At 41.6% G+C, this 27180-nt stretch overlaps 1 protein-coding gene across 1 annotated transcript in view; it reads left to right on the top strand.

Moving 5' to 3' along the window:
• The first annotated feature begins 4929 nt into the window (after positions 1-4929).
• ADCY10 (adenylate cyclase 10) overlaps positions 4930-27180 on the top strand; it is a 144269-nt gene continuing 122018 nt past the window's right edge. Inside the window, exons 1-5 of the mRNA XM_069094515.1 lie at positions 4930-5287; positions 5974-6078; positions 6748-6786; positions 7040-7183; positions 21856-22058. Coding sequence (XP_068950616.1) covers positions 5146-5287; positions 5974-6078; positions 6748-6786; positions 7040-7183; positions 21856-22058 — 633 coding nt within the window. The 5' untranslated portion in view covers positions 4930-5145. The remainder of the gene's footprint in view (positions 5288-5973; positions 6079-6747; positions 6787-7039; positions 7184-21855; positions 22059-27180) is intronic.

Genomic DNA, 27180 nt, shown 5'->3' with positions numbered 1-27180 from the left:
CATTTATGCTCAAAACCGGGCTAAGTCCTGAGAATACAAATAGAAAAGTAAAACAGCCTCTGCTTTTAAGAAATTAATTCTTATGGGGAGAGGGGGAGACAAAAGAGTGTAAAAGGTTTCACCTCCAAGTCAGATGGAAAGGGCCCATTGTCCTTTGGCATTGGCAAAACAGATGGGGATGCCTCTTTGTCATTTCCACTGATAAACTCCTATCAGTTTCTGGTGTTGAACCATTTGCCATTGCCAGAAGCTGGTGGCAAGAACTTTCTTTGTAAAAGGGATCAAGTGGTGAGTTGCCCCTGGGGCCAGGAAATGCAGGTACCAGTGCACAGCTAGCTACCCCAGAGACACGGAGCTGCCTCAGTATCTCCTGTGCCCAGTGGGGCAGAAGATGCTCGTCATCCTGTATTACCGCAGTGTTACAGTAAGCACTCTGAGCTAGGGCAGTGAAATCCCCCTGAAGTTCTGGGGTGTAGCCCCGGCACTGGGAAGGATACCCACCCACTCAGCCTTCCTGCTCCGCTGATGGTTCATTCCCCACTGGCACCACCCAGAACCTGAAATGTCTCCCTGCTTCGAAAAACTTAAGAAAGTGGGTGGCCCGGATCTGGTGCTGCTGTCTGTCCCCTGGGTGTCTCTTGATTGGACCTTTCCCATTCACTGCCCCATTGGTCCGTAGCCAGGTGGCTGATGGCCAAGGGCTGGCGAAGGGGGAAGTCACAGCAGGCCATGGTCTGAAGGCCCAGGGCGTGGAAGGCAGCCCCGGCGTCCCAGAAGCCTTGCAACCGGATACGCTGCCCCGGGCGCAGGGCTAACAGCAAGCCAGCGAGCTGCTCCGGGTGCTCCGAGCGCTCTCCCAGTGCAGGCAGCTACAGCGGGCAGGAAGTTCGGGGGTAGGGAGAGTCTCTGGAGGGCCCTGGGGGGCACAGGGGCTGGCACGAGCCACCGCCGCGGCGACCTGGCCCAGGTCCTGGGATGCTCCTCTCTCGGGGCCTTCGGAGTTGCGACGACTCCGGGAGCGAGAGCGAGACAACTGCCCAAGATCACGATGACACGGGGCGCACGGCAGACGGGGTTCACGTGGCGCACTTGGTAGGGGGTCACGTGAGGACAGCCGAGGCGGCCGCGGCCATCTTTGTGCCGGGCGCATGCCCAGAGCCGAGGGATGAGACCGGATTTCCATTGACAGGTGAGCACACGCATGTACACAAGAACCAAGAAATACAATAAAGCAACGTCATATGAATAAAAAAAATTTAAAATGAAACAAAAAGCAACTCCAAACCCCACAACCCCTTTAGGGATGCAACATTACATAGGTGTGAATGAGGCGACCAGTGATGGAGGAGTGGAACCCTGCAGTGACACAGGTGTCACAAAGCCTCGCGGGTGGAAGCCGGCCCTTGGAAGGGCTCGCGGTGGGGAGGTGTGGCAGAAGAGGAACCTGCGCTCCGAACAGCGGATTGGTGTCTTGTGCCATTTGTAATTCTTGCCGGTCACTTAGATGAAGGTCTAGATGTCCTTTAATAAATCGGAAGATGACTAAAAGCTAGAGGCGATCCTACGCAATCAGTCAATCAATAAACATTGATTAAATACCTACTGAAAAAGTCATAACACCCTTTTCTCTGTCCTCATCCCTCGCCTTCTCAGCAGCATGTAAGGCCATCTTTTCTCCCTGTATACTCTTTCCTCGTTAGGTTTTTATAATACTACTATTCTTACTGGAAGGAAGGAGAGAGTGAAGGAAAGAAGGGGGAAGATGGGCAGGAAGGAAGAAGGGACAATGGAAAAAAGGGAAGAAGAGAGAAGGGGAGGGGAGGAACGATGAAAGAGAAAGGGAGGGAGGGGGGAAGAAATGAAAGGAAAAAGAAAGGGAAGAAGAAATAACCATTTATTAAATACTTACTATGTGCCAGGCACTAATTTCTGGAGAAACAAGTACAAGCAAAAAAGGACAGCCCATGCCTTCAAGGAGCTTACGTTCTAATGGGTTCTGGACAACACACCAAAGGGAGATGAAAGATGGACAGGAAGAGAAAGAATGTACTTGGTAAGTGGGGGCATGGTTTTGAAATCCAGAAAATCAGGAGTAGGGCCAGGAGGGGAATAAAGGTAAGCCTATAAACCTGCCCTCCGATATGGTAAGGCTCTGCCCAGAAAAGATTTCAGGTGACATCTGTTGTTACAATGAATGAGGAAAAGATATCTTAAAATGCAATCTAGGTTAACATTCCAAAATTGAACAACTGTATCTCTGTCCCCTTTCTCCTGGACACCTCTCCTGTAGAAATCAATAGATTTTCTCTCAAGGGTCTCTATCAGCAATCCAAATTGACTAGAAGGAGGTTTGAATACCTTCTTGGATCATAGATTTAAGGTTAGAAAGCACCTGAGGAGACAGTGAGTTCAAACCCCTTATTTCTCAGATGAAAAGACTTGAGGGACAACTAAGGAACAGAAAAGCTAAGCCATATGGGACAAGAATCATATCCTAAAACTGGGTCAGACTTAGCAGGACCCAAGGAGGGGAATGGCCAAGGTGGGGAGGTGGGGGTGGTACAGAACAGAATGGTGTGAGCAGCCAATCAGATGCAAGTCTGGTGAGCAGTGTGGGCGGGGCCTGTAAAACTGCCGTTTGGTAGTGGCCACTCCTAAAGATGGATGTGGCCCTTCAGCTATTTTCAGAGTAACTTGGACCAGGCCCTGTCCAGCTGGCCGAGCTCCTCAAGGGTTTGGGGCCCAACTGACTTTCTCAGTTTGGCTTCTGTGTTGTTTGTTCGATTTTCATCTGCTTATAGAGCCCAGAGGTAGGTGAGGAGAAGGAGTGGACATGGGCATCTCAGCAGAAAGGGTTGTTTGTGGTGGCTTAGGGAAAATCCTTGAACCAGTCTGTTCCTCTCCTTTTTAATAAGGACAGGAGTCTTGGAGAATAAAGGTTCTCTTGATTTCCCGACTTCTTGGGAGGTACATCGTTCTGATTTAGTGCTCCTTGGATAGAAAGGGAGGAAATAAGCATTGATTAAGCACCTACTGTAGTGTACCGGGTGCTAAGCTAAGCACTTTACAAATATTACCTGATCCTCACAGCAATCCTGGGAGATAGGTGTCATTATTATCCCCATTTTAAAGGTAAAGAAGCTGAGCCTGATACAAGTTAAGGGACTTGCCTGGAGTCACACAGGTAGTGTCTGAGGCTGGATTTGAAACTCAAGTTTTCCTGGTCCTGTCACTTCCCTTCTCCAAATTAGTGTATTGTGCCTGACAATCATCTCTTCTTCCCAGTCTGTAGTCTCTACCTTTCGTCAACTCCTTCCCCCACTACCTAAAAATGCATCCTCAAAAAAATCTCTCACTCTCTGCTCAAACCATCAATCTATATGGTTACCATCTTTCACAATTAAAATCCTAGAAAGATTGTCTGCTCTCATTATGTCCTCTCCCTCTACTCTTGCAATCTGGCTTCTGACCTCATCACCCAACTGAAAATGATCTCTCCAGTCATCAGTGTTTTCTTAATTGCCAAATCTGATCGCCTTATCTCAGTGATTAGAGTTGACACTGGTGAATCCTATCTCTCTGGGTTTTTGTGACACTGCTCTGGGGGTTTTGTCATCAAAACTCAAATCATTTTCAGCTTTCCCTTAGAAATATTTGGCTTTTCTGCAGTCAACCAGTGCTATCAAGATTTAATATGGAATAGCTTTATTGAAATGCCTATAAAGAACAGGGAAGGGATTCATCTCAGCCTCCTTATGTAATGTTGTATTCCATCTTTAGGTGAATGCCATTACTTCCCACTTGCCCACATGATAGATAGTACCTGCAAAATTCACTGCAAGCTTCTGTCTCATGCACTGCTATCCTAGGTCCTGGGACCAGTCCAGGGACAGCTGTCTTCCTCACTGACTCATTTCTATACAAATATCCTTCCTATACATTTAACTGTATTGCTGTTCAGTGGTATTCAACTGTAAATTGAGTTCAACTCTTCGTGACCCCATTTGGGGTTTTCTTGGTAAAGACACTGGAGTGGTTTGCCATTTCCTTCTCCAGCTCATTTTACAGATGAGGAAAGTAAGGAAAACAGGGCTAAGTGACTTGCCCAGAGTCACATAGCTAGTAAGTGTCTGAAACAGGATTTGAACTTAGGAAGATGAGGCTTCCTCACTTCAGGCCTGGAACTGTTCACTGCCACCACCCTCTTGTAGATGTCTGAACTTCCTTTGTTCTGTCAGTCCTCTGACTTTCCCCCCACCTCTTGGTTGTCATCTTTCAGCTTGGCCCTTCATCTCCTGTCTAGTCTCTGGAGCTCTTCACAGTCTGACTAGCAGCTACAGCAACACCCCAATTCCTTCTTGCTGCAAGCTTTCTCTTCTGGCAGCCCCTACTTAGAACTCACTTATTTATATGAAAATGCCTGTTTTTTCTTCTGTGCGATTAGGCCAAAAGGTCAAATCTCAGAATTGTCTCTTTGCTCCGGTCTACTGTATTTGCAGTACACACACACACACACACACACACACACACACACACACACACACACACACACATACACACACACATATTCATAAAACCATCATGCATAAACCTGCAAAAATATGAGGCCAGGAAGGCAGGGGGGGGGGCATAAGGGAAAAATGATTCACAAAAATTAAGGAAATGTACTAAGACATAAAGGAGCAAAACAGGAGGAAAATAAAAGAATTTGTCAGGATAAAAGGAAAAAAAAGATCCATAGGAAAGTACAATTTACAAGGCAAAAAAGTGACGAAGGTGGCCCACCTTCCATAGAAGGTGCACTTTGAGTTGTTTCTTCAGTGGAGAGGATACTACTCTTACCTAACTAGTAGCACTGACCAGCAACTTTTCAGGATTAAAAAGTAGTCTGTTGCTGTGAGAATGGAATCTTTTTCTGTCTAAAGTAAATGGGGCCCCTATTGGAGGATTGAACCTTGCAATCTGCTATTTAGTACCATGATAATCATTCTAGACACAAGAAAGGTGAAAGGAATTTTTTTTTTAAAAAAAGGAGTGAAAGTAAGTTAAAATTCAGTAGCTCTTTCACACCCCCTCCATTCTCACAATACCTCAATCTATAAACTTTTCCCTCTGACTACAGAGACCTGAAAGCTTTCCTCTGGGATGAATATTGGAAAATTACCAGATCGGACCATTGTCAGAATAGCTGCTCACTTGCCAGACCTCATTGTCTATGGAGATTTTACCCCAGAGCGTCCCTCCACCGAATATTTCGATGGAGTCCTCATGTTTGTGGATATTTCAGGCAAGTATGAAAGAGACTAACAGCAGTGGAAAGAGGCAACCCCATATTGTAATATACCTGCTAACCTGAGTGGGGGGGGGCTAGGGACTAAAAAATATTATCATTTCGGGTTCATAATAGTGACTATTCCAAAGTAAAAAGTAAGGCATAAGTGCAAGCACCCACTTTGATCAGGATACTTTCTTCCTCTCCTTCAACACCTTTAAAAAAATTATAAAGGTGGAAAAGTTGACTTCATGCCTGAAGCCTCTCTTGTATGCCCCTTATATGCCCTTGCTGGAATTCCCTTCTCCTTTCTCTACTTCCAGGTCACCAGTGCCTTTGCCTTATCAAAATCTGCTTCCCAGGAAAGGCTTTCATATTTTTAATTTACACTGAAGTGTGGATCTGTCAAGGTGTCTGCATCTCTAATTATAGAATAAAAGCCTTTGCCTCCTAATTAAGTAATTTCAGGGACCATTGAGTATATAGGAAAAAATATCTGGAGGGTCGTGGTAAGGGGACAGAAGAGATCTTAGGGGAACCACCCAAAATCATGTAAATAGGGATTATTGCTTTCTCCTTGTCACAAGCCATTTAAAAAAAAAAAAAGCTGAGTCCTGCTGCTTCCCAAATTTGGCCTCTTCTCCTGGCTCCTTTCTGACTCTTCCCAGAATCCAAATGAGTTACTTGTACCTGTGCCCCAGGTTTCACGGCAATGACTGAAAAGTTCAGTACAGCCATGTACATGGACCGGGGGGCTGAACAGCTGGTGGATATTCTCAATCGTCACATAAGCGTCATAGTGGAAAGTAAGTGATAGAGCTGGGCTTTGGCTTGAAAACCTGTTACCTCCTTTCTCTTCCTGCATTTGGGGGTTATAACTGAGAGCCATGCTAGGCACTTTCATATTGACCCTTACTATTTTCTTTTAGCGAGCATCACTAGGATATATTTAGGGAATAGGTGTTTATGTTGCTATGGTTTGGGATGGGGGGAATGGGGAGCAAGATCACACAGTGAGTCCCTATATCTGGGAATATATTCTAATTTGTACTAATTGAGGGGAAGACCGGTTTGAATTGGTGAAAGGTCTAAAGCATAATATTATTTCCAAAAGGAATGCATTTTTAGTATTGAAATTAGCTATTGTTTCATTCTTCATAATTGTATCTCCAGTGTCTAACACAATCCCTGACAGGTAGTTTGTCTTAATAAAAGATTTGCTGTTTGCCTGGCTGATAAAAGCAATAACTCAAAAGAGGTCAATAAAGTATTAGCAAACAGTTGTAAGGAAACAGTAAGAATGGTTTCAAGTGAATTGGCTCTCTGTCTTGTTATCCTGCTTCCCTGCACTATGTTCCTGTACCTTTCCCTTCATTTGGCAATGAAAGGAAAGAGTTTTTTGGTTTGTCTCATAATGTTTTTGTTTTTTGTTTTTTAAAGAAATCAGTATGTGATTTCCCCTCTCCTTTTCTCAGAGGTGCTGATTTTTGGAGGAGACATCTTAAAGTTTGCAGGTACTGGCCTTCCTGATCTGGGGTGGGGGGAAGAGGGAGAAGAAAGCTTCTTAGAGATCCTTACACCCTAAATAGGATCGTTGTTGTTTGTTCACAAAGGGGCTCCCAAAAAGAGGAGCAGCAAGGGACAGACAGAAAGTGAATTTGAAGAGTTTTATGCAAATGAGGTTCCCTATAGAAATACCCAAATGCAAAAGTCTCTAGGGAAAACCAAAAGCGTAATCCTTCTCTGTCCCACTCTGTGCACTTAAAGGGGATGCATTGCTAGCCTTGTGGAAGGTTGAGAGAAAGCAGCTGAAGAACTTTATCACCGTGGTGGTTAAATGCAGTCTAGAAATCCATGGACTGCTTGAGAATCAAGAGTCTGAAGAAGGCCTGGATATCCGGGTCAAGATCGGTAAGAAGCTGAAAGAGAATGTGTATATGTGTGGTCACGTCATTGTTCATTCATTCCTTTTTAAAAGAAAAAATTATTAAAACCTTCGTATGTGTGGAGTACAACTATTCTCACTAAATAAATATCCCCCCTGAAGGGGGTACAAAGATAATTGAGACAGCCCTTCTTCTAGAGGACTTAAAATCAAGCAAGGGTGAGAAGACACCCAAATAAATGCAGTACAAATTATGATTTGGGCATAAGAGGAATAAAAGCATCAGGAGATTAGATGAGGGAGACATTGATCTTATTGTTATCAGTAACAATAATCCTAATTCATGTTTCCATAAGGCTTTATGGTTTCCAAAGCATTTTCTTCATAACAACCCTGTGAGGGAGATTGTACAAGCATTTAAAATTTTTCAGAGTGGTTTACATACAATATCATTTAAATCTCCAATGGCCCAGTAGGGGATTACAGGTATTTTGAATCCCATTTTATGATGATGAAGAATCAGGAGCTCAGAGAAAGTGACTTATGTATAGGGTCACATTACAAGTAAGTGTCAGAGGCAGATTTGGAGCTAAACTCTGTTTTGTTTGTTTGTTTGTTTTGGAGGCAAGTGACTTGCCCAGGGTCAAACAGCTAGTAATGTCTGAGGTCTGATTTGAACTCAGGACCTCTTGATTCTAGGACCTGTGCTCTACCCACTGTGCCACCTAGCTTCCCTGAGCTCAAATCTTTTTGATGCCATGTCTGGCTTCTCCCTGCTCTGCTCTTACCTCCATTTTACAAATGAGGAAAATAAGCAAAAGTGAAGTTGAGCTATTTTCTGAGTCATACTGTGGTCAGCAAGCACTTATTAAGTACCTATTGTCTGCTAGACACTAAGGATACAATTTTTTTTTTATTTTCCCCAGTTACATGTAAAAGCAATTTTTAACATTCATTTTTAAAATTTTGAGTTCCAAATTCTCTCCCTTCCTCCCTTTCCATCCCCCTTCATTGAGAAGGCAAGCAATTCCATATAAATTATACATGTGTAGTCATGCAAAACATATCCATAATAGTCATGTTGTGAAAGAAAACATAGACAAAAAATCAACTAAAATAAAGTACAAAAAAAGTATGCTTCAATCTGTTTTCAGACACCATCAGCTCTTTCTCTGGGGATGGATAGCATTTTTCATCATAAGTCCTTTAGAGTTGTCTTGGATCGTTGTATTGCTCAGAATAACTCATTCACAGCTGACCATCTAACAATATTGCTGTTACTTTGTACACAGTACATTTCACTTTGCATCAGCCCATGCAAGTCTTCCCAGGTTTTTCTGAGAGCATTCTGCTCATCATTTATTATAGTACAATTAGTATTCCATCATAGTCACATACCATAAACTGTTCAGCCATTCCCCAATTGATGGGCAGCCCCTCAATTTCTAATTCTTTGCCTGAGAAAAGAGCTGCTATAAATATTTTTGTCCATATAGGTCCCTTTCCTTTTTGATTTTTATCCTTTTTGGGATATAGACCTAGTAGTGGTACTGCTAAGTGAAAAAGGGTATGCATGGTCTTATAGCCCTGTGGGCATAATTCCAAATTGCTCTACATGATTAAATCAGTTCACAACTCCACCAACAATGCATTAATGTCTCATTTTCCCCATATCTCCTCCAACACTTGTCATGTACTTTTTCTGTCCTGTTAGCCAATCTAATAGGTATGAGATAGTACCTCAGAATCGTTTTAATTTGCATTTCTCCTGTTAGTAGTGAGTTAGATCATTTTTCATATGTCTAGAGATACTTTTGAATACTTCATCAGAAAACTGATCATATCTTTTGATCTTTTATCAGTTGGAGTATGTCTCTTATTTTTACAAATTTGACTCAGTTCTTTATATATTTGAGAAATGAGACCTTTATCAGAGACTTCAAATATGTTTTCACAGTTACTACTGCTAACTGTATTTCTCTCCATCCTACTCCCCTGCCCCTCTCTCTCCTTTCACTCTTCTCCTCCTCAAAGTGTTTGGTTCTGACTACCCCCTCCCCCAATCTGCTCTCCCTTCTATCACTCCCCCTTCTCTTATCCTCTTCCCCTCCTACTTTCCTGTAGGGTAAGATAGATTTCTATACCCAATTGAATGTGTATGTTATTCACTCTTTGAGCCAATTCTGGTCAGAGTAAGGTTCATTCATTCCCCCTCACTTCCCCCCTCTTCCCCTCCACTGTAAAAGCTTTTTCTTGCCTCTTTTATGTGAGATAACTTATCCCCATTCAACCTCTCCCTTTCTCTTTCTCCCACTACATTCCTTTCTCACCCTTTAATTTTATTTTTTAGATATCATCCCTTCATATTTAACTCACACCTATACCTTCTGTCTACCTATAGTCCTTCTAACTACCAATAATGAGAAAGTTCTTATGACTTACAAATATCATCTTCCCATGTAGGAATGTAAATGGTTTAACGTTATTAAGCCCCTTATGATTTCCCTTTCCTGTAAACCTTTTTATGCTTCTCTTGAGTTTTGTATTTGAAAGTCAGATTTTCTATTCAGCTCTGGTCTTTTTATCAAGAATGCTTGAAAGTCCTCTATCTCATTGAATATCCATTTTTTTTCTCCTAAAGGATTATACTTATATATGCTGGCTGGATAGGTGATTCTTGGTTGCAATCCTATCTCCTTTATCCTCCATAATATCATATTCCAAGCCCTCTAATCCCTTCATGTAGAAGCTGCTAAATCTTCTGTTATCCTGACTGTGGCTTGACAATACTTGAACTGTTTCTTTCTGGTTGCTTGCAATATTTTCTCCTTGACCTGAGAACTCTGGAATTTGGCTATGATATTCCTGAGAGTTTTCATTTTGGGATCTCTTTCAGGAGCTGATTGGTAGATTATTTTAATTTCTGTTTTGCCCTTTGGTTCTGCAATATCAGGACAGTTTTCCTTGATGATTTCTTGAAAGATATCTAGGCTTTTTTTTTTATCATGCCTTTCAGGTAGTCCAATAATTTTTAAATGATCTCTCCTGGGTCTATTTTCCAGGTCAGTTGTTTTTCAGGGAGATATTTCACATTGTCTTTTATTTTTTTTCATTCTTTTGGTTTTGTTTTATTGTTTCTTGATTTCTCATAAAGTCATTAGTTTCTGTTTGCTCTGTTCTAATTTTCAAGAAATTATTTTCTTCAGAGAGCTTTTGGATCTCCTTTTCCATTTGGCCAACTTTACCTTTTAAGGCATTCTTTTACTCATTGGCTTTTTGGACCTCTTTTACCATTTGACCTAATCTGTTTTTTAAGGTGTTATTTTCTTCAGTATTTTTTTGTGTCTCCTTTACCAAGCTGTTGACTCATTTTTCATGATTTTCTTGCATCACTCTCATTTCTCTTCCCAATTTTTCCTCTATTTCTCTTACTTGATATTCAAAATCCTTTTTGAGTTCTTCCATGGCCTGAGACCAATTCATATTTTTCTTGGAGGTTTGGACGTAGGAGTTTCTTTTCCTATTATTGCTGAAATTAATTGTTCTTTGAATGTTTGATAGAATTCACTTGTAAATCTGTCTAGTCCTGGAGTTTTTTCATTGGACATTCATTTTTTACTTGCTCAATTTATTCAGTTACTTTGATATTGGCTTACTTAAATGTTCTACTTCTTTTGTTAATCTAGTTATTTTATATTTTTGTAAGTATTCATCCACTTATAACATTACTAATGTAATGCCTCATTTTTGAGAAAGAGAAGAATTCTCCCTTTCTAAGTTTATTCCTCTTTTCTACCCTTGTTCCCCAATGCTCCCCCCCAAAAAACCCCGACTTTATGATTTTTCCTTGCCTTGGGGGATGAATGAAAACTTAAAATCCCTGAAGTTAATGTGGGTCCAGGCCATTCCTTTGGTCTGTAGAGAAGATAAACTCTTCTCCCCCATTCTCTGAGAAGACTATTACACATAGGTATATGATTATGATAGAATGCTATTGTGCTATAAGAAATGATGCTTTCAGAAAAACCCAGAAAGACTTGCATGAACTAATACAAAGTTAAGTGAGCAGAACTAGGAGAATATGATACATAGTAACAGCAATATTGTACAACGATCAACTGTGAATGACTTAGCTATTCTCAGCAATACAATGGTCTAAGACAATTCCAAAAGACTCATGATGAAGAATGGTGTAGTTCAAAGCATACTTATTTTTTTACTTTATTTTTCTTGAGGTTTGTGTTTGTTTTTTATTGGGGGGGGGGTCTTTTTGTCCTGGTCTGTGTTTGTTTTGTTTTGTTTTGTTCACAGCATGACTAATATGGATTTTCTTTTTAAGGAGTTAAACATACAGTGGTACTCTCTGTTTTTGCTTTTAATCATGCCACTCAGGATCCGTCTTTTAAGGCCAAAGTTTGTTTTGATTGTGATTATTAACCTCCATTATTTTAATCTTTTATCTCAACCTCTAGTATTGTTATTCTTGCTCGTTTTCTTGTTCAGTTTGGTGTATTCCAGCAACAAACTCTTCATGTGTATTTGAGTGTGTGTGTGAATGTGTGTGTGTGTGTGAGCTCAGCTTTCCTTTTTGGAGTTTATATAAGAGCGAAGTTCGTCCGATGCCCATTTCCCTACCCCTTCCTTCATATTTCCATACCATTTAAGAGAAATAGTAAGCTACATCTCCTTCTTCCTCCTTTTTTATAACAAAATTTTTACCCACCCTTGTCTTTTTCCTCTTAAAATACTGAGAATGGAATGAATCTAACATCCAGGTCCTCTCTTTGTTGTATTTAATTCTTCAGTACTCTTTGAAAACATGAAACTTCTGAAGGAACACCTGTTTCTTCTCTATTAGAATGTTAGCACTGTACATTTGTGTAGACCCTTCTAACTGCTCAAATAAAATTACCTCTCAGTTTGTCTTTATTTTTGTGTTTGAATTTGTAAATTCCTATTTATCTTTTCATCAGGAATTCTAGAAAGTCCCTATCCTACTGTAAAGGTTCATTTGTTTCTTCCCTTATAAGATGGCACTTAGCTTTGCAGAGTAAGTTGTTCTTAGTTGTAAGCCTGTAACTTTTGCCTTTATGAATATTGTATTCCCAAATTATCTCTTATTCAGAATAGAAGCTGTCAGGTGGGAATCTTCTGTGATTGTGATTCTGTCCTTCATTTTTGAAGTATTCCTATCTGGCTGCTTTTGGTGTTTTTTTTTTTCTTTGACCTGGAAGATCTGGGTTTGGACTATGATATTCCTAGGATTTTTCCAAAAGCAAAAATCTTTCAGGAAGTAATCATGGATTCTTTCTGTTTTCACTTAGCCTTCTGGTTTGAATAAATCTGGGTAGTTTTTGTTTATAATTTCTTGAAATATAGTGTCCATGCCTTAGGTGGTACAGTAGATAAAGCCCTTAAACCTGAAGTCAGGAAGATTGAGTTCAAATCTGGCCTCAGATATTTACTATGTTTTAAAAGACCCTTATTATTTTAAAATTGTTTTTATAGCAAATATCTTGTTTTTACCCTATTTTTCAACATTTTGATCTTCTAATATTTTTTCTTGTCTTATGGAGTCATTGATTTCTGTTCGTTCTAGTCTAGTTTTCAAGTAGTCCATTATTTGGGACTTATTAAGTGTTGTAAGCTCAAGTGTAAAGCCAATATCCTCTTAATTCAGATTCAAAGTGGGACAAAATGAAACACTCTCAAGTTGCTAAAAACATTTAACAAAAGAAGAAGTTTTGTTTTTTTTTTCTAACACAGCAAGAATATTCAACAAGGATATGGTGGCACTTAGTTTTCTTCGGCTATAGCCCTCGTCTCTATCTGAAAATAAGTCTGGTCATTTGGTCATCAGAGTGTGGTCTTGGGCATCCCCCAAGTTTGAGGCACCAACTACACATGGCTGGAACCTTTTCCGCCCCCAGACTAGGAAACTGTATCATGCAAGTTGAGATCAGTCAGGTTTGGTATGGGGGGGAGTTATGTTACAGTTAGGAAAACTGGTTCAGGAAACCACTGGTCTCCTCAAGTACCACCCCTTAGTGGCAAAATCCTAATGATCTCCTAGAAGACCTTCTACCATTTAAAGCTTTAGGGAGGCCTGCTCTCAAGAGTGGTACTAAGAGAGGGAAAAAGAGGGAAAGAGGAAAAGCAAACTAAAATGAAACTAACTAAAATGTGAAGTTTAGGCCTTCTCTCTCCACTCTGGAAGAGCTAAGTCTCAAGCCTTTTACAAGACCAGTCTCCCAGCATGGGAAGTTACCAAAGGGAAGAAAAAAAAGTGGTGGTGGGAGGACAAACAAACAAATGAAAAAAAAAAAGCAACCAAAAAGCAGAGGAATACAGAAACCAGAAGTCCTAAGCCTCTCCTTCCTCCTTCAGAAAGACTAAGTCTTCAAGTCCCACAGTCTGACCCATATGATGGGTGATGACACAGCAAAGTGGTAATGATGAACCAGAGCAGCACCAAGGCTAGATGAGGACGTCCTGGTGTGGTAACGGATTTTTTCTCATGATGGAAGGAGGTGATGAGTGGGAGCAGCTCTAGGGACATCATGGCCTCTGCAGGGACACTTCTGGTAGAGTCAGCATTTCTTTGTCTTGTACCAGGGTCATCTGTAGTTACTTGGCTAAGAGGTCATAAGTCTCTTTCATATAACCTATCTTGGGATCTAATTTGAACCACCACCCACTCAGTTTTCCCTGGCCATCCTGCCAAAATTTCCTTATCCCTGAGAGCTTTATCAGAGGAATGATCTCCTTCCTCCCAGGTAAATACACGATCACATAGTTATTTAGCAACAATTTCTATTTCCAGCAACAATTAGGGGAGGGGAATCCCATAGCTAGTCTGAAGCCATTCAGGTGGAGAGAGGGGAGTCATAGGGTATGACAGGATTTGGCAGGGGAGGACTGAATAAATCCAATCTCTCAAACCCATTTCCTTTAGGAACTTCACTCCTTCCCTTTCGGATCTCCATCCTCAAGCTGGCTGAAACAGGAATTCATCTTTGTGTGTCCAGATGTGGACTCCCCATCTCAGCCACCTAAAAAAGCGACAAAAGAACACAAGCTTTTTGGAGGCTCTAACAAATTTAGTCAGCTCTGTAAAAGGAAGTCCCCAGTGAGTTACCCCAGGTCATGGAAATCTAAAGCAGAGAACTTTTCAAAACTGGTTTGATCAGATCACACACCCTCAGGAACTCTCACACCAGGACTTCTCAAGTTTCTGTTTGAACTTTCCTTGCAACCACCACTTCTTTTTGGTGGTGAGAGTCAGCCCAAATTCTTATTCCTTTAAGTCAGGGAGGCTCAATCCTTCTTTGAGGAATGAGGATTAAAAATTCCTCAGTCCTTGTGGAAAAAAACATTTTTTTTTCTGAATGTCTAACCTGAAGTTGTGGAATCACTTCTTCTATGTTGGACTTTTTGGTATCTCCGGAGCTATAATAATTCTTTATAGTGGCTAGTGTCTTCTGTTTACTCATCTTTGCAGCCTTAGTTCCTGAACTGGGGCTTTGTGCCAGGGCCAGGTTGGGCCTCCTTGCTGCACTTTTGGGTAGTATAATAGGGTCTTCTTGTTCTTGACCTAAGTCATCTAGGTTCCTACTTTGGACTCTTCTTGGGATGCATCTATCGTCTTGGGGAATTTTCTAAACCAAGGGGAAGGGGATCTAGAGAGATGTGTATGTGTCAGCTGGGGTTCAATGACTGTGGGTCAAAGATAGGAAGTAAAGAAATTTATTAGCATGCTAAGGAATACTGCTCTTGCTAAATATCAGCTTCAGCTTCCTATTACTACACAGAGCTGGTTTTTATAACCTTTCTGGCCTACTGAAAGTACGTAGCCTATCAGCAGCATTCTTTGGCGACTTAGGATAGATAAATAAAGTATTTCATAGCAGAAAGATGTATAAAGAGGAGTATCAGTAAGGAAGAAAATTAATCCATTTGGCAAGTTTTATTATAAGGAAATATTCCCTGTTCAAGGACAGGACACAGAGAGAAGTGAACAAATACTTTTATAATTGTGAAAAAGTCCTTTTAGACAAAACTGTAGGGTCTCTTATCCAAGAACAATATGTAGTTGTTATAATAGGAGATGATACCATCTGCTTTACTGTGTCTATGCATAGTTTCTTTTATTTTATTTCTCCTTCAATAGGTGTTAGAGCTTTCTAATATTGGGCCACCAGGTAGCTGGGGGATTAGTAAATCAAGATGTTTCGAAATAATTGTGGATCCTGTTTTTCCCTCCACAACATTAAGAGCACTGACAGTTCTTGAAACTGTGGAACTCTGGAACACTGAGGTTCAGAGAGCTAGATATTCACGGCCCTCCATGATGTCTCTGGACAGTTCTAGGAAACCCCATCTATCCCTGGGCATAAGGTGGCCCCATCTAAGTGCTGCTGTGACTGTAATGGTTGGTGCTGTCCCTTGTTGCTTCCAGAGTCCACACGGTCGGTCTCGAGCCACTCTGGGGATTTCTTGTTGGATGCCTTCAGTTTTTGTTGTCTCCAGATATAGGGCTTTATGGGTTACAGGCATCTCTGCTTTGTCTCTTCTTATACTGGGAGGCTTTTTCCTTGTGGAATTTCATCTCTTTTTGAACAGGGAGAGTCTCTCAGTTTTCTTTGTATCCTGAAGATTTAGCATTTCTTTTCGTACCTGACAGGTAGTTAGCTCTTAATACGTGCTTAATGGAGTGGATTTATATCAACTGCTGTGACAATTATTTACTGTCCTTGTGTAAGAGACCCTGCAATTTAAAAAAAAAAAAGGACTTTTTTCACAGTTGTAAAAGCATTTGGTCACTTCACCTTATTTCCTGCCCTTGAATAGGGGATGTTTTCTTATAAATCCTTCCACTTTCATTCTAAATATCCCCTTTTTCTTCCTTGGCTTGATGAGGGATAGCTCCCAATAGGTTCAGCAGAAACTCTGATCTTACCTAAAACCAGAAAACCTGCAATAGTGTCTGGAAAGAATTCAAGGTCTCAGGCTTAATTGGAGGGAGAGTTGTAGAAGTTTATTTTTATGCTTCTATAAGAAGCGGGTATGAGTCCTTAGGGGACCTGCAAGTGAGAGGGGTACAGGCTTTTACTTTTAAAGGGTAGGGCTGCCATTGTCAGGGCTGACCAGATGGAGGGAAGGGACTTCAGTGCACAGATAAAGGTTAGAGCTGACTGAGAGGAACTTGTGACTTTAGTGCATAGATAGTTTAGATGAGATTTGGGCCAGACCCGAGGAGACATGAAGAGATTAAGTAAGAACAAAGGAGTCACCAGTTGTTGCCTAGGCGGAGTAGATAGAGGGAAGGGGCAGAGCCCAAGGCTGGGAAAGGGATTTCACAGATTACAATTTTACAATACAAATTGCAGTTACAACTACACAGACTGGTTTTACAAATTGGTTCCACAAATTGACCTAGACCCCAGGTACCCCATCAGGCTGAATCCTCTCTTTTTTCACCCATCTGAGTCCTATGAAATGCTTTATTTATCTAAGTTGCTACAGGATGCTGCTGCTGATTGGCTATGTACTCTAAGCTCCTAGGCAGTGGATATAGAATAAGAAATTAACTTCATGGGGGTGGCTAGGTGGCGCAGTGAACAGAGCACCGGCCTTGGAGTCAGGAGTACCTGAGTTCAAATGCAGCCTCAGACACTTAACACAAAAACTAGCCATGTGACCTTGGGCAAGTCACTTAACCCCAGTTGCCCTCCAAAAAAAAAAGCAGAAGTTAACTTCATGGTGTGAGGTTGAGTGCACTGAGAAGCAGTATTGTCTTTAAGGGGCATGTGAGTATGGTGATGATATAGAACAAAAATATTTCTATACATATTTTCAGTGTCAAGGCCTTAGGACATCATGAAAAAATACAAAATGCCCCCCAAATTTTAATTGCTTTGACTATCCCTCCATGCATCTTTGCCACCCCCATTCAAGCTTTTGCCTTCTAACTCTTCATTTCTACCTCCATTGTGTTAAAAAGTGATCTGTTATTTAATAGCTAGCAATTACATAGTGCCTGCTATTATGCCAGGAATTGTATTAAGTGCTTTACAATTATTATTTCTTTTGATCCTCATAACAACCCTGGGGAGGTAGGGGCTATTATTTTCCGTATTTGACAGGTAAGGAAACTAAGGCAGAGAGAGATGAAGTTGACTTGCCCAGGGTCATGTAGCTAATATAATATCTAAGGCTAGATTTGAGCTCAGGTCTTCCCAACTGGAGGTACTGTGCTCTATGAACTGCCCCAGTTCAGTACAATGCAACCTGTCTCAGTATTTGTCATTTTACACCTTTGTGTGAATACATTTCACAATCTGGTTTGCTGGAGACCTATTTGCAAAAACCTACTTACCAGCATTAATTAAAAAAATAATACTTACCCTGATATTAAAAGAATTTCTCTAAGACCCAGATCCTATCCTGAGCGCCAGTCCCCACAACAATGGGTCTCCTCCCTCTCTCTTTCATGTCATCCAGCTTCTAATGACTCATAAATTCATCCTCACCTTGTCTGTGTCCTAACCTTATCTTTAACCAAGGGGAGGGGTGGGGTTTGGATACTGAACTGAGTATTTCAAATCCTTTCCTTAGAGACCATTTTGATGGAAAACATGAGTGATATGGACCTATTCACACTCAATAATCAACCCATCAGTAAACATTAACTTGCCTACTCTGTGTCAGGCACTGTGATAAACCCTAGGGATACAAAAAGAGACAAAAGACAGTCCCTGCCCTGAGACTCAGCTCAAGCCGAAGTCTCTAAGGGTCAGGTCTATAGGAGTCTTTTTCTGACTCCTTATCCTCTAAACCCCTGTTGCCCCAACAAATCACCACCCAATATTCTTTTCCCATGTAAAGACTTCTGTGGGTTCAGAACTATACCAACTCTGTCAGGGTTTGTTATCACTGATTCCAGATGCTAGAATCAGTCAAAGGGGATTGAGATGTAGGGCTCGATGTGCTCCCTAACTGGGTACATGGACTGTGGCACCTGCTTCTTCAGACTGCCTTGCTTCTCACCCCACATTCCCCAAACTGTGGTCCACCCAATGGGGCAACCCAAATTCTCTAGGAATCTATACTCTACCCATGTCTTTGAGGTAAAAAAAATAAAGACTCATTGATCTGGGAATCTTCACTGGCAAACCACTTTAAAAGATACATCCATTGACTCCTGCTCCCCCAGTTTCAACAGTCATATTACTCTCCCTCTCTTCTATTAATATTCTGTTCCTATTATCCCCTCTCTTTTTTTCAGTATAGACCAGTATTTTCATCATTATAGGGAAATCATGGGGTGAAAACTCTACTGATACAGGTCAGCAACTTGTCTCTAATTCTTAAAATCTGAGTCCTAAAGAGTTGCTTGAGGTGCTAAGAAAGATACCATCAGTAAGAGTCACAGGCAGGTCTTAACCCCAGGTTTCCTGAGTGTGATGGGAAGCTTTCTGTCCACTAGACCAAAGTACCCAATAACTGCTTCATTCCTTATTACAAACTCTGGATGTCCAGATTGCCAACCACACCTACACCACTGATCATCAGCACCAGGAAATCCAACAGTCCTGTAGAGCTAGGAAGGTCATTCACAGCTTTCTGCTTCAGACACTCAGCTACTACCACTTCAGAATCAATATAGGAGTGTGCCTTGGATAAATGGTAGCTGGGGAGAAAAGAGGCAAAAAAAAGAGAAAACCAATGTTACTGAGTACAAGCTTTACAGACTTCAGTTTTGTGGAGGATGAGAGCTGGGATAGAGGCAGTGGCTCAGTGGAGAGCTGGGCCTGAAGTCAGGGAGACCTGAGCTCCAATCTGGCCTCGCTAGCTGTGTTACCTTGGGCAAGTCACTTGACTTCTGTTTGCCTTAATCCACCAGAGAAGGGAATAGCAGACCACTCCAGTATTTGCCAAGAAAACACCATGGACACAATATCTATGAGAGTCGGACACAGCTGCATGACTGAACAGCAGTAACAAGGACTGGAGTAGAGGTGGGAGATGGAGGAGTTTCTAGTTCTCTGTGACATTAGAGGGAGCAAGTCCCGACTGATAGAGAACTGGACTTGGAATGAGATGCCTCGGTTCAGATCCCACCTCAAACACCTATTCACAATGTGATCACCAAGTGTCTTTACTTCTCAGGTCCTCAGTTTCCTCATCTGTAAAATAGGGATGATAATCCTTGTGAAGAGGGTACCCACTAAGAAGGTTGCTCTGGAGACCCTAAAATACCAACACACCGGGTCCTGCCGAATGAATTCGACACAAGTCCTATCAGCCAAAGAAAAGTAAAATTTATTAAAAGTTTGCTTGCATTAGACACAGAGTAAGGCTGTGCTAGGTCATTCTATGGTATTCTTACTATTCTATGGCATTCTATGGCGCTCTCACAAACATGAGGACAGGATGGGGTCTTATATACAGAAAGTTGTGGGAGGAATCTAGGGGTGATCTAGGGGAGGAGTTTGGGGAGGGTCTTCAGGAGGAGTTAATGAGGTCAATGAGTGATTAAGGGTGGGAAGTCACCTGGGGACCACAAACAATGGTGGGCTAGGCCAGTTCAAGGATGGGAAGTCTAGTAACAGACCTGCCTCATCAAAGGGGATGATTCAATCAAGAGTCCAAGGGAGGTTCCCAGAGCCTCAAGGAGAGCTCGAGGGGGGCTCCCAGAGCCCATACCTCATCACTTGTGTGACGTGTTTCTCTGGCTCCCCTGGTCTGAGGGGCAAGTGTGTTACATCCAGCCTTCCTCCAGGCTTTCCCACTGTCTTTAGGGAGTGAAGAATCTCTCTTCTCTGCCTTTGACTCAAGCCTCTCACTGCTTACATCCTAGTTCCATTTAACCACTTAACAGTCAGCCTTGCTTTTACAGAAGAATATTTAACTTCACTTCCTAACTGTGTGACCTTGTGCAAGTCACTTAACCCTATTTGTCTCAGTTTCTTCATCTGTAAAATGAACTAGAGAAGAAAATGGCAAACTACTCTAGTATCTCTGCCAAGAAAATCCCAAATGGGGTCACAAAGAGTCAGACACAGCTGAAAATGACTGAACAACCACGTTTAGCTTCAAAGATAAAGCAAGAACAAACATTTTCTATAGCACTTCATTGACATAATCCCCACCCTTTACCACCTTGGTCTTGGGAGGGGAAGGGACATGATTAGGCTCAGTTCTTAAAATCACATCAGTCCCAGAAAGTTCCTAGTCCAAACCTGGCCTTGCACTAATTTCCTAGGACCCTGGCTTCTCAGGGCTTCCCTACTGGGCTGGTAGCAACATCTGGCCTGGAATCCTAGACTCCTAAACTCCTTGACTTGAGCTCCCAGGTCCAGGATACCATTCTATACATGTAGTACTGAAAAGAACATACATGGCTCAAGAGCATAGGTATAAGTAGATTTTTCCTTAAAATAATAAGAAGCATCTACCTAAAACCATCAGTAAGCATTACTTGTGTTTTTTTTAATTAATTTATTTATTTTTAGTTTTCAACATTCATTTCCACAAGATTTTGAGTTACAAATTTTCTCCCTGTCCTTCCCCTACCCCTACTCTAAAATAAGGAGCCCTCCCTTCCCCCAATCTGTTCTCTCTTATATCCTCCCCTATTCTCCCTAATTTTCTAGTAGAGTAAGATGGATTTCTATACCCCAGTGCCTGTATATCTTATTTCCCAGTAGTAAGCATTACTTGTAATGGGAATAAGCTAGAAGCCTTCCCAATAAGATCAGGAGTGAAATAAAGATGCCCATTATCACCAATATTATTCAATATTGTATTAGAAATGCTAGCAAAAGCACAAGAGAGGAAAAAGAAATTGCAGGAATCACAATGGGCAAGGAGATAACAAAACAATCTCTCTTTGCAGACAATATAATAATAATTTTGGAAAATCCTAGAGATTCAACTAAAAAGCTTGTTGAAACAATAATTTTAGCAAAGTAGCAAGATATAAAATAAAACCTACGTAAATCATCAGCACTTTTATATATCACCAACAAAACCCAAGAAGAGATAGTAAGAGATACGCCATCTAAAATAATTGTAGGCTATATAAAATACCCGAGAGTATATCTGTCAAGATAAACTCCCCCCCCCCCAACTACATGAACATAATTATAACTTGGTCACTTGCTGTAAGTGAATGAGTCCTGAATGTGAAAGGAAGGCGACTACCCCAGTCGGGTAATTTTAGAGATGTAGCCAAATTCCAACTTTGTAACCAATGGAAAGTGACAACTCCCAGCCATATGGTAAGCCCAAACTGTTCCTGCCTTGCACCAGTCTTCTTGTCTCCCAGCAGCAGGTATTCGGGACTCTCCCATGTTAGTGCCTCCATCTTGGATGATTTGGACATGCACCAGTTCATTTTCCATGTACTGTCTCATAGCATTGTTATGAACAAAACATTCTGCCAACCTTAAAGTACCACATAAATGGGAGTTATCAAGTTTTTGAAGTCTAGTTTAGTTTTGAGGATAGAAAAAGTCAAGGAATGGGTAGGTTAAATTTCTCCAAATGTCAGTAGAAATGTGCATTCTCTTCACCTTGGTTCTCTGGCTACAGGATCTCTGACTACTGACCCACAAAGACAATGGAGACTTCCCTGCTGAGAAGTGGGAAGCCAGCATACCTATTGGTACAAACCTGTCCCTTGTTTTGCCAGGACTGTCTGCTGGCCACATCAAAAAACTGGTGTTTGGAGATGAAAAAAGTTACTTTCTGGTGATGGGTCAGACTGTGGAAGATGTCCGCTTTGCACAGAACATAGCACAGATGAATGATATTATTCTGTCACCAAACTGCTGGCAACTCTGTGACCGAAATTTAATTGAAATTGAGAGGATTCCCGACCAAAGAGCTGTTAAGGTAGGTGATACTATGCTTATGGTGAATACTTGGCCTCACTTGGGGTATAACTGCTAGAGGGGGCATTGGCTTTATTCACTGGGTTCTGCAAAGATCTGTGGTACTTCGGTGATGTCAGACTTTCTTAGAGGAAGAAGAAATATTAACATCATGGGCTTAGAGGAGTCAGAGTTAGGAGGGTCCTTAGATATCATCTAGCCTAATGTTGTCCTTTTACAAATGAGGAAACCAAAGTGAAGTGACTTTTGCAAGGTTACACAGGTAGTAAGTAGCAGTCACAATTTACACAGAGTTCTTTTGTTTACAGGTTAAGCATTCCTCTTGTGCTCCCATATTCTTAGCCCAGTGGACATTTTCTGTGACATGACTTAGATCCCTTTCTGTGGATAAACAGGGGACTCCAGTTGTTATACTGATGTAACAAGAGAGCCCCTCTGGGCCCTTCTTCAGATTTATCAAAGGGTCAGAGATCTTACAGTTGGAAGGGACCCCAGGTATCATGGAGTCTAACCCCCTTAGTTTATAGATGAGAAAGCTGATGCCATGGCAATGACATAACTTCACACAATGCCAAAGTGGGATTGAAGTGTGAGTCTTGGGACTCAATTCCAGTGTTCTTTCCCCTGTGCCATGTTGATCTTGAATGAGAAGACAAATGTATCCAAGGCTATGACCAAAAAAACAGGAAAGAGGTAGAGCCAGGATCAATACCAGTGGTTCTCTGTGATGACTCCCATTTCAATTGTTTTTTCCTCCATTACCCTGTAGCTGCTATTGTTACTGCCTAGATTAAGGTGAGCAGTGGCAGCCAAATTGAGTGACAGCAGAGGCCAGTGGGATTGGCCGAACAGCATTGGGTTGGTGAATAGCTGGCCTGACCATCTGATGGCAGGATGCCACTGTCAAGTGAACAAGTAAACTCAATGGCCCAAACCTGAGAGAATACAACATTAGCAAAAAAAGATACTGGTCCTAGGCAAAGAGATTCCTATGGTGTAATTAATCAAGACTTATCCTCCTGGGAAGCAATTGGTAGCCATGCAGGGACTCAGGGAGGCCACATATAGAAGCTGGCATCAAAAATTGTGTGTGTGGGGGGGGAAGGGTGTTTGTTTTTTTTAAAAGGAAATATATGCAACACTGTTCCTTTCTTACCTCACACGTTTTGTGTTAATGAAGAAACACACAGTCAGCAGCAGTACAGTTGGGCATAACAGGAGAGGAAGAAGTTTATTTAGTCATATACCTATGAGAAGGATTCTAAAGAAGAATCCTTTTCTTCCTCCAGGAGAAGATACAGCAAACTTTCTATACTTGGAGAAAAACAATATGATACTTTAAGCTACCAGTAGTTGTCCTGGCAAGCAGGACATATTATCTTACTTTCCTTAAAGTTCAACTTCTAAGGAGGACCAGGGCAATTTGTTTTTTCAAAGTTTACCTGGAGTGACTTTTTTTTTCTGTATTTGGACTTACAAAGCAAATTGGGACAGAGGTGAACCCAAATACTGGGAAATGTGCATGATATCTTCAATTTACACTTGAATTCAGTTCTAGAAGGAAAAACGTGTATAGTAGGTATACTTATATATATGGGCTCTTGTTAATATGGGCATGAGTCTGACTATTGCCAGTGGGGCATACTTGTATATGTGGGCTCTTGTTAATATGGGCATGAGTCTGACTATTGCATGGGGTATACTTATATATATGGGCTCTTGTTAATATGGGCATGAGTCTGACTATTGCAAGTGGGATAGACTTAAATAGCTCACAGAAGGCTGAACATCTGATTCAATACTTTATCCTGAATCAGTCTTCAGCCTCTAAAGGTCACTATAGGTATATTAAACAATTTTATGTTCATCAAAGGCCTCTTCTTTGGTTTCTTGTTTAGGTTTTCTTACACTAAAATATTTTACATATTTGAGATAGTCCAGGGTCACTCTTAGGCTCATACGCAGGGGTTGTTAATCTTTTCTTGTGTCATGGATCCCTTTGGCATTCAGTCTGAAGAAGCCTATCAACCCTTCTCAGAATAATGTTTTTAAATATATAAACTAAAATACATAGAATTATAAAGGAAATAAATTATGTTGAAATAATTATCAAAATCTCTTTAAAAATATATATATATATATTTTTTTTTTCCCTTCAACTACTGAGAAAAGTTTCATAAGTTACAATTATTGTTTTTCCATGTAGGATTGTTAATAGTTCAACTTTGATAAGTTCCTTATGATTTCTTTTCCCTGTTTACCTTCTCATGCTTCTCTTGCTTCTTGTATCTGAATGTCAAATTTTCTGTTCAACTCTGGTGTTTTCAGCAAGAATGCTTGAAAGTCCTCTATTCCACTGAATGACCGTATTTTCCCCTAAAACATGATACTCAGTTTTTCTGGGTAGGTGACTCTTGGTTTTAATCCCAGTTCCTTTGACTTCCGGAATATCATATTCCAAGCCCTTCGATCCCTCAGTGTAGAAGCTGCCAGATCCTGGGTTATCCTGATTGTGTTTCCACAATACTCAAATTGTTTCTTCCTGGCTGCTTGTAATATTCTCCCCTTAATCTGGGAATTCTGGAACCTGGCTATAATATTCCTAGGAGTTTTCTTTTTGGGATCTTTTTCAGGAGGTGATCGGTGGATTCTTTCAACCTCTATTTTGCCCTCTGGTTCTAAAACATCAGGGCAATTTTCTTTGAGAACTTCCTGGAGGATGATTTCTAGGTTCTTACTTTGATCATGGCTTTCAGGTAGTCCAATAATTTTTAAATTATCTCTCCTGGATCTATTTTCCAGGTCATGGTTTTTCCCATGAGATATTTCACATTGCCTTCCATTCTTTCATTTGTTTGGATCTGTTTAACAGCATCTTGATTTCTCATAAAGTCATTAGCTTCCATTTGCTCCAGTCTAATTCTGAAGGAATGATTCTCCTCATTGAGCTTTTGAGATTCTTTTTCCATCTGGCAAATTTGGCTTTTTAAGGCATTCTTCTCCTCATTGCCTTTTTGAGCCTCTTTTGCCTTTTGAGTCAGTCTGTTTTTTAAAGTGTTATTTCCTCAGTCAGGCTGTTGACTCTTATTTCATAATTTTCTTGCATTGTTCTCATTTCTCTTCCCAGTTTTTCCTCCACTTCTCTTATCTGCTTCTTAAGGTCCTCTATGGCCTGTAACCAGCTTGTATTTTCCTTTGAAGCTTTTGGTGCAGGAGTTCTGAGTTCACTGTGTTCCTCCTGTTCCATGCTTTGCTCCTTTTTGTCCCCAAAATAGGATTCTAATGTTGGAATCTTCTGTCTGCTTTGTTTCCTTTGCCTGGTCATGTCGCCCCTCAGTCACTTGACCCCTGGGCTTTTTGCCACAGTAGGACTCTGCCACCAGACAGGGGAGCTTTTGTCCCAAATGCTGGGGTTTTCTCAGTTGCTGGAGGTATTAGATGGGTGCCCTCTTGTAGGTCTCCACATGCTCTGGCAAGCTGGACACACATCCCAGGACCTCCACCCTAGACTGCAATCCAGATCCAAGCAGGTCAAAGCAAGAGCAATTACCCCTCAGACTGGTGCTTTGTCCCCCTACACTCTGCAGGCCAGGAACTTAACCTGCCACGTGGCTGGGCCTGTGCTGCAGCCCTCAGCAGCTTCTTGCCCCAGGGGCAAAAGCCATGCACTCCCACTTACTGGGTCCCAAAGTCCAGACTGCACTGACCTCTCACTTTGTCCTTTGCATCTATGTGTTGATAAATCTGGAGACGGCCACAGCTGCTGCTGACCTGGAGTCCCTCCAGCAGCAGCTGGTCAGGCCCGCCCTGGGGCTAAAGCCTCAGCATGGGGCTGGGCTGGGCTCCCAGAGTGCTGCGCTGGCTGATTCCTGCTGGCCTGCCGGGATGTCCTCAGCGGGAGGTTAGCTTCTCTGTGTCATTTTGTGGGTTCTGCAACTCCAAAGTTTGTTCAGAGTCCCCTTTTTACATGGATGGGAGAAGGTGAAAGCAGGAGCAGCGGGGAGGTCCTGCTTCTACTCCACCATCCTGGCTCCGCCAAGTTGTTTCAATTCTGCTTTGTTCATAGAGCACAGCACCTTCTCTGAGCGGGGACTGCCAGGCTGAGTATTCTGTGCCAGTGTCTCCCATATCACACAACCAGTACCAGAGTTCTTAAAAGAGACATTGAGAGTGTCCTTGCATTGCTTCTTCTGACCTCCATGTGAATACTTGATCTGTGTGAGCTCTCCATAAAATGGTCTTTTGGCAAGCATACATTTTGCATTGGAGCAATGTGGTCAGCCCATCCGAGTTGCACTCTCTGAAGCAGTTTGAATTCTTGGCAGTTTAGTTCAAGTAAAGACTTCAGTGTATGGTACCTTATCCTGTCAGATGATCTTCAGAATCTTCCTAAAACAATTCAGATGGAAGCAATTCTGTTTTCTGGCATGGTTCTGGTAGACTGTCCAGGTTTCATTGGTGTACAACAGTGAGTTCAGCATCACAGCTCTGCAGACCTTCTGTTTTGGTAGTCAGTGTCATACCTCTTCTCTCCCATACTTTCCTTCGGATCCTCCCAACATAGCTCTGGCAGTGTGTGCATCAACCTCATTACCAATGTATCTATCCCTGGAAAGCACACTACCAGCGTAAATGAACTTACCCACATCATTCACAACTTCTCCATTTGCTGTAATTGATGTTTCCACATATGGATGGTGTGGTGATGGCTGCTCACAGAGCACCTGTGTTTTCCTGGTGTCAATTGTTGGGCCAAAATTGGCACAAACAGCAGAGAACTGATCCATACTTTGTTGCATCTCAGCTTCAGAGGCTGCATTGAGTATAGAATCGTCTGCAAACAAAAAATCATGGACCAACACTCCCTCCACTTTGGTCTTGACTTATAGCCTTTTCAACTTGAAGAATTTACCTGCAAAGATGATTCCCCTCACCATCGGCACATGGAATGTGCTCACACTTAAAGACAACACAAAATCCAGTAGACCTGAAGACGAACAGCTCTTGTTGCAAGAGAATTCAGCAGGTATTGCATCCAAATAGCAGCCCTGAGTGAAACAAGGCTGGCCAATGAAGGCCAGCTTACTGAACTTGGACCTGGCTGCACAATTTTCTGGAGCGGC

This window comes from Petaurus breviceps, unplaced genomic scaffold (genome assembly GCF_028583685.1).
Source record: "Petaurus breviceps papuanus isolate PSGF00001 unplaced genomic scaffold, PetGlider_PUasm1.0 220, whole genome shotgun sequence".
NCBI classification, from domain to species: Eukaryota; Metazoa; Chordata; class Mammalia; order Diprotodontia; family Petauridae; genus Petaurus; species Petaurus breviceps.
The sequence above is the reverse complement of the archived record's forward strand: the minus strand, read 5'-3'. Positions and strand labels throughout refer to the sequence as shown.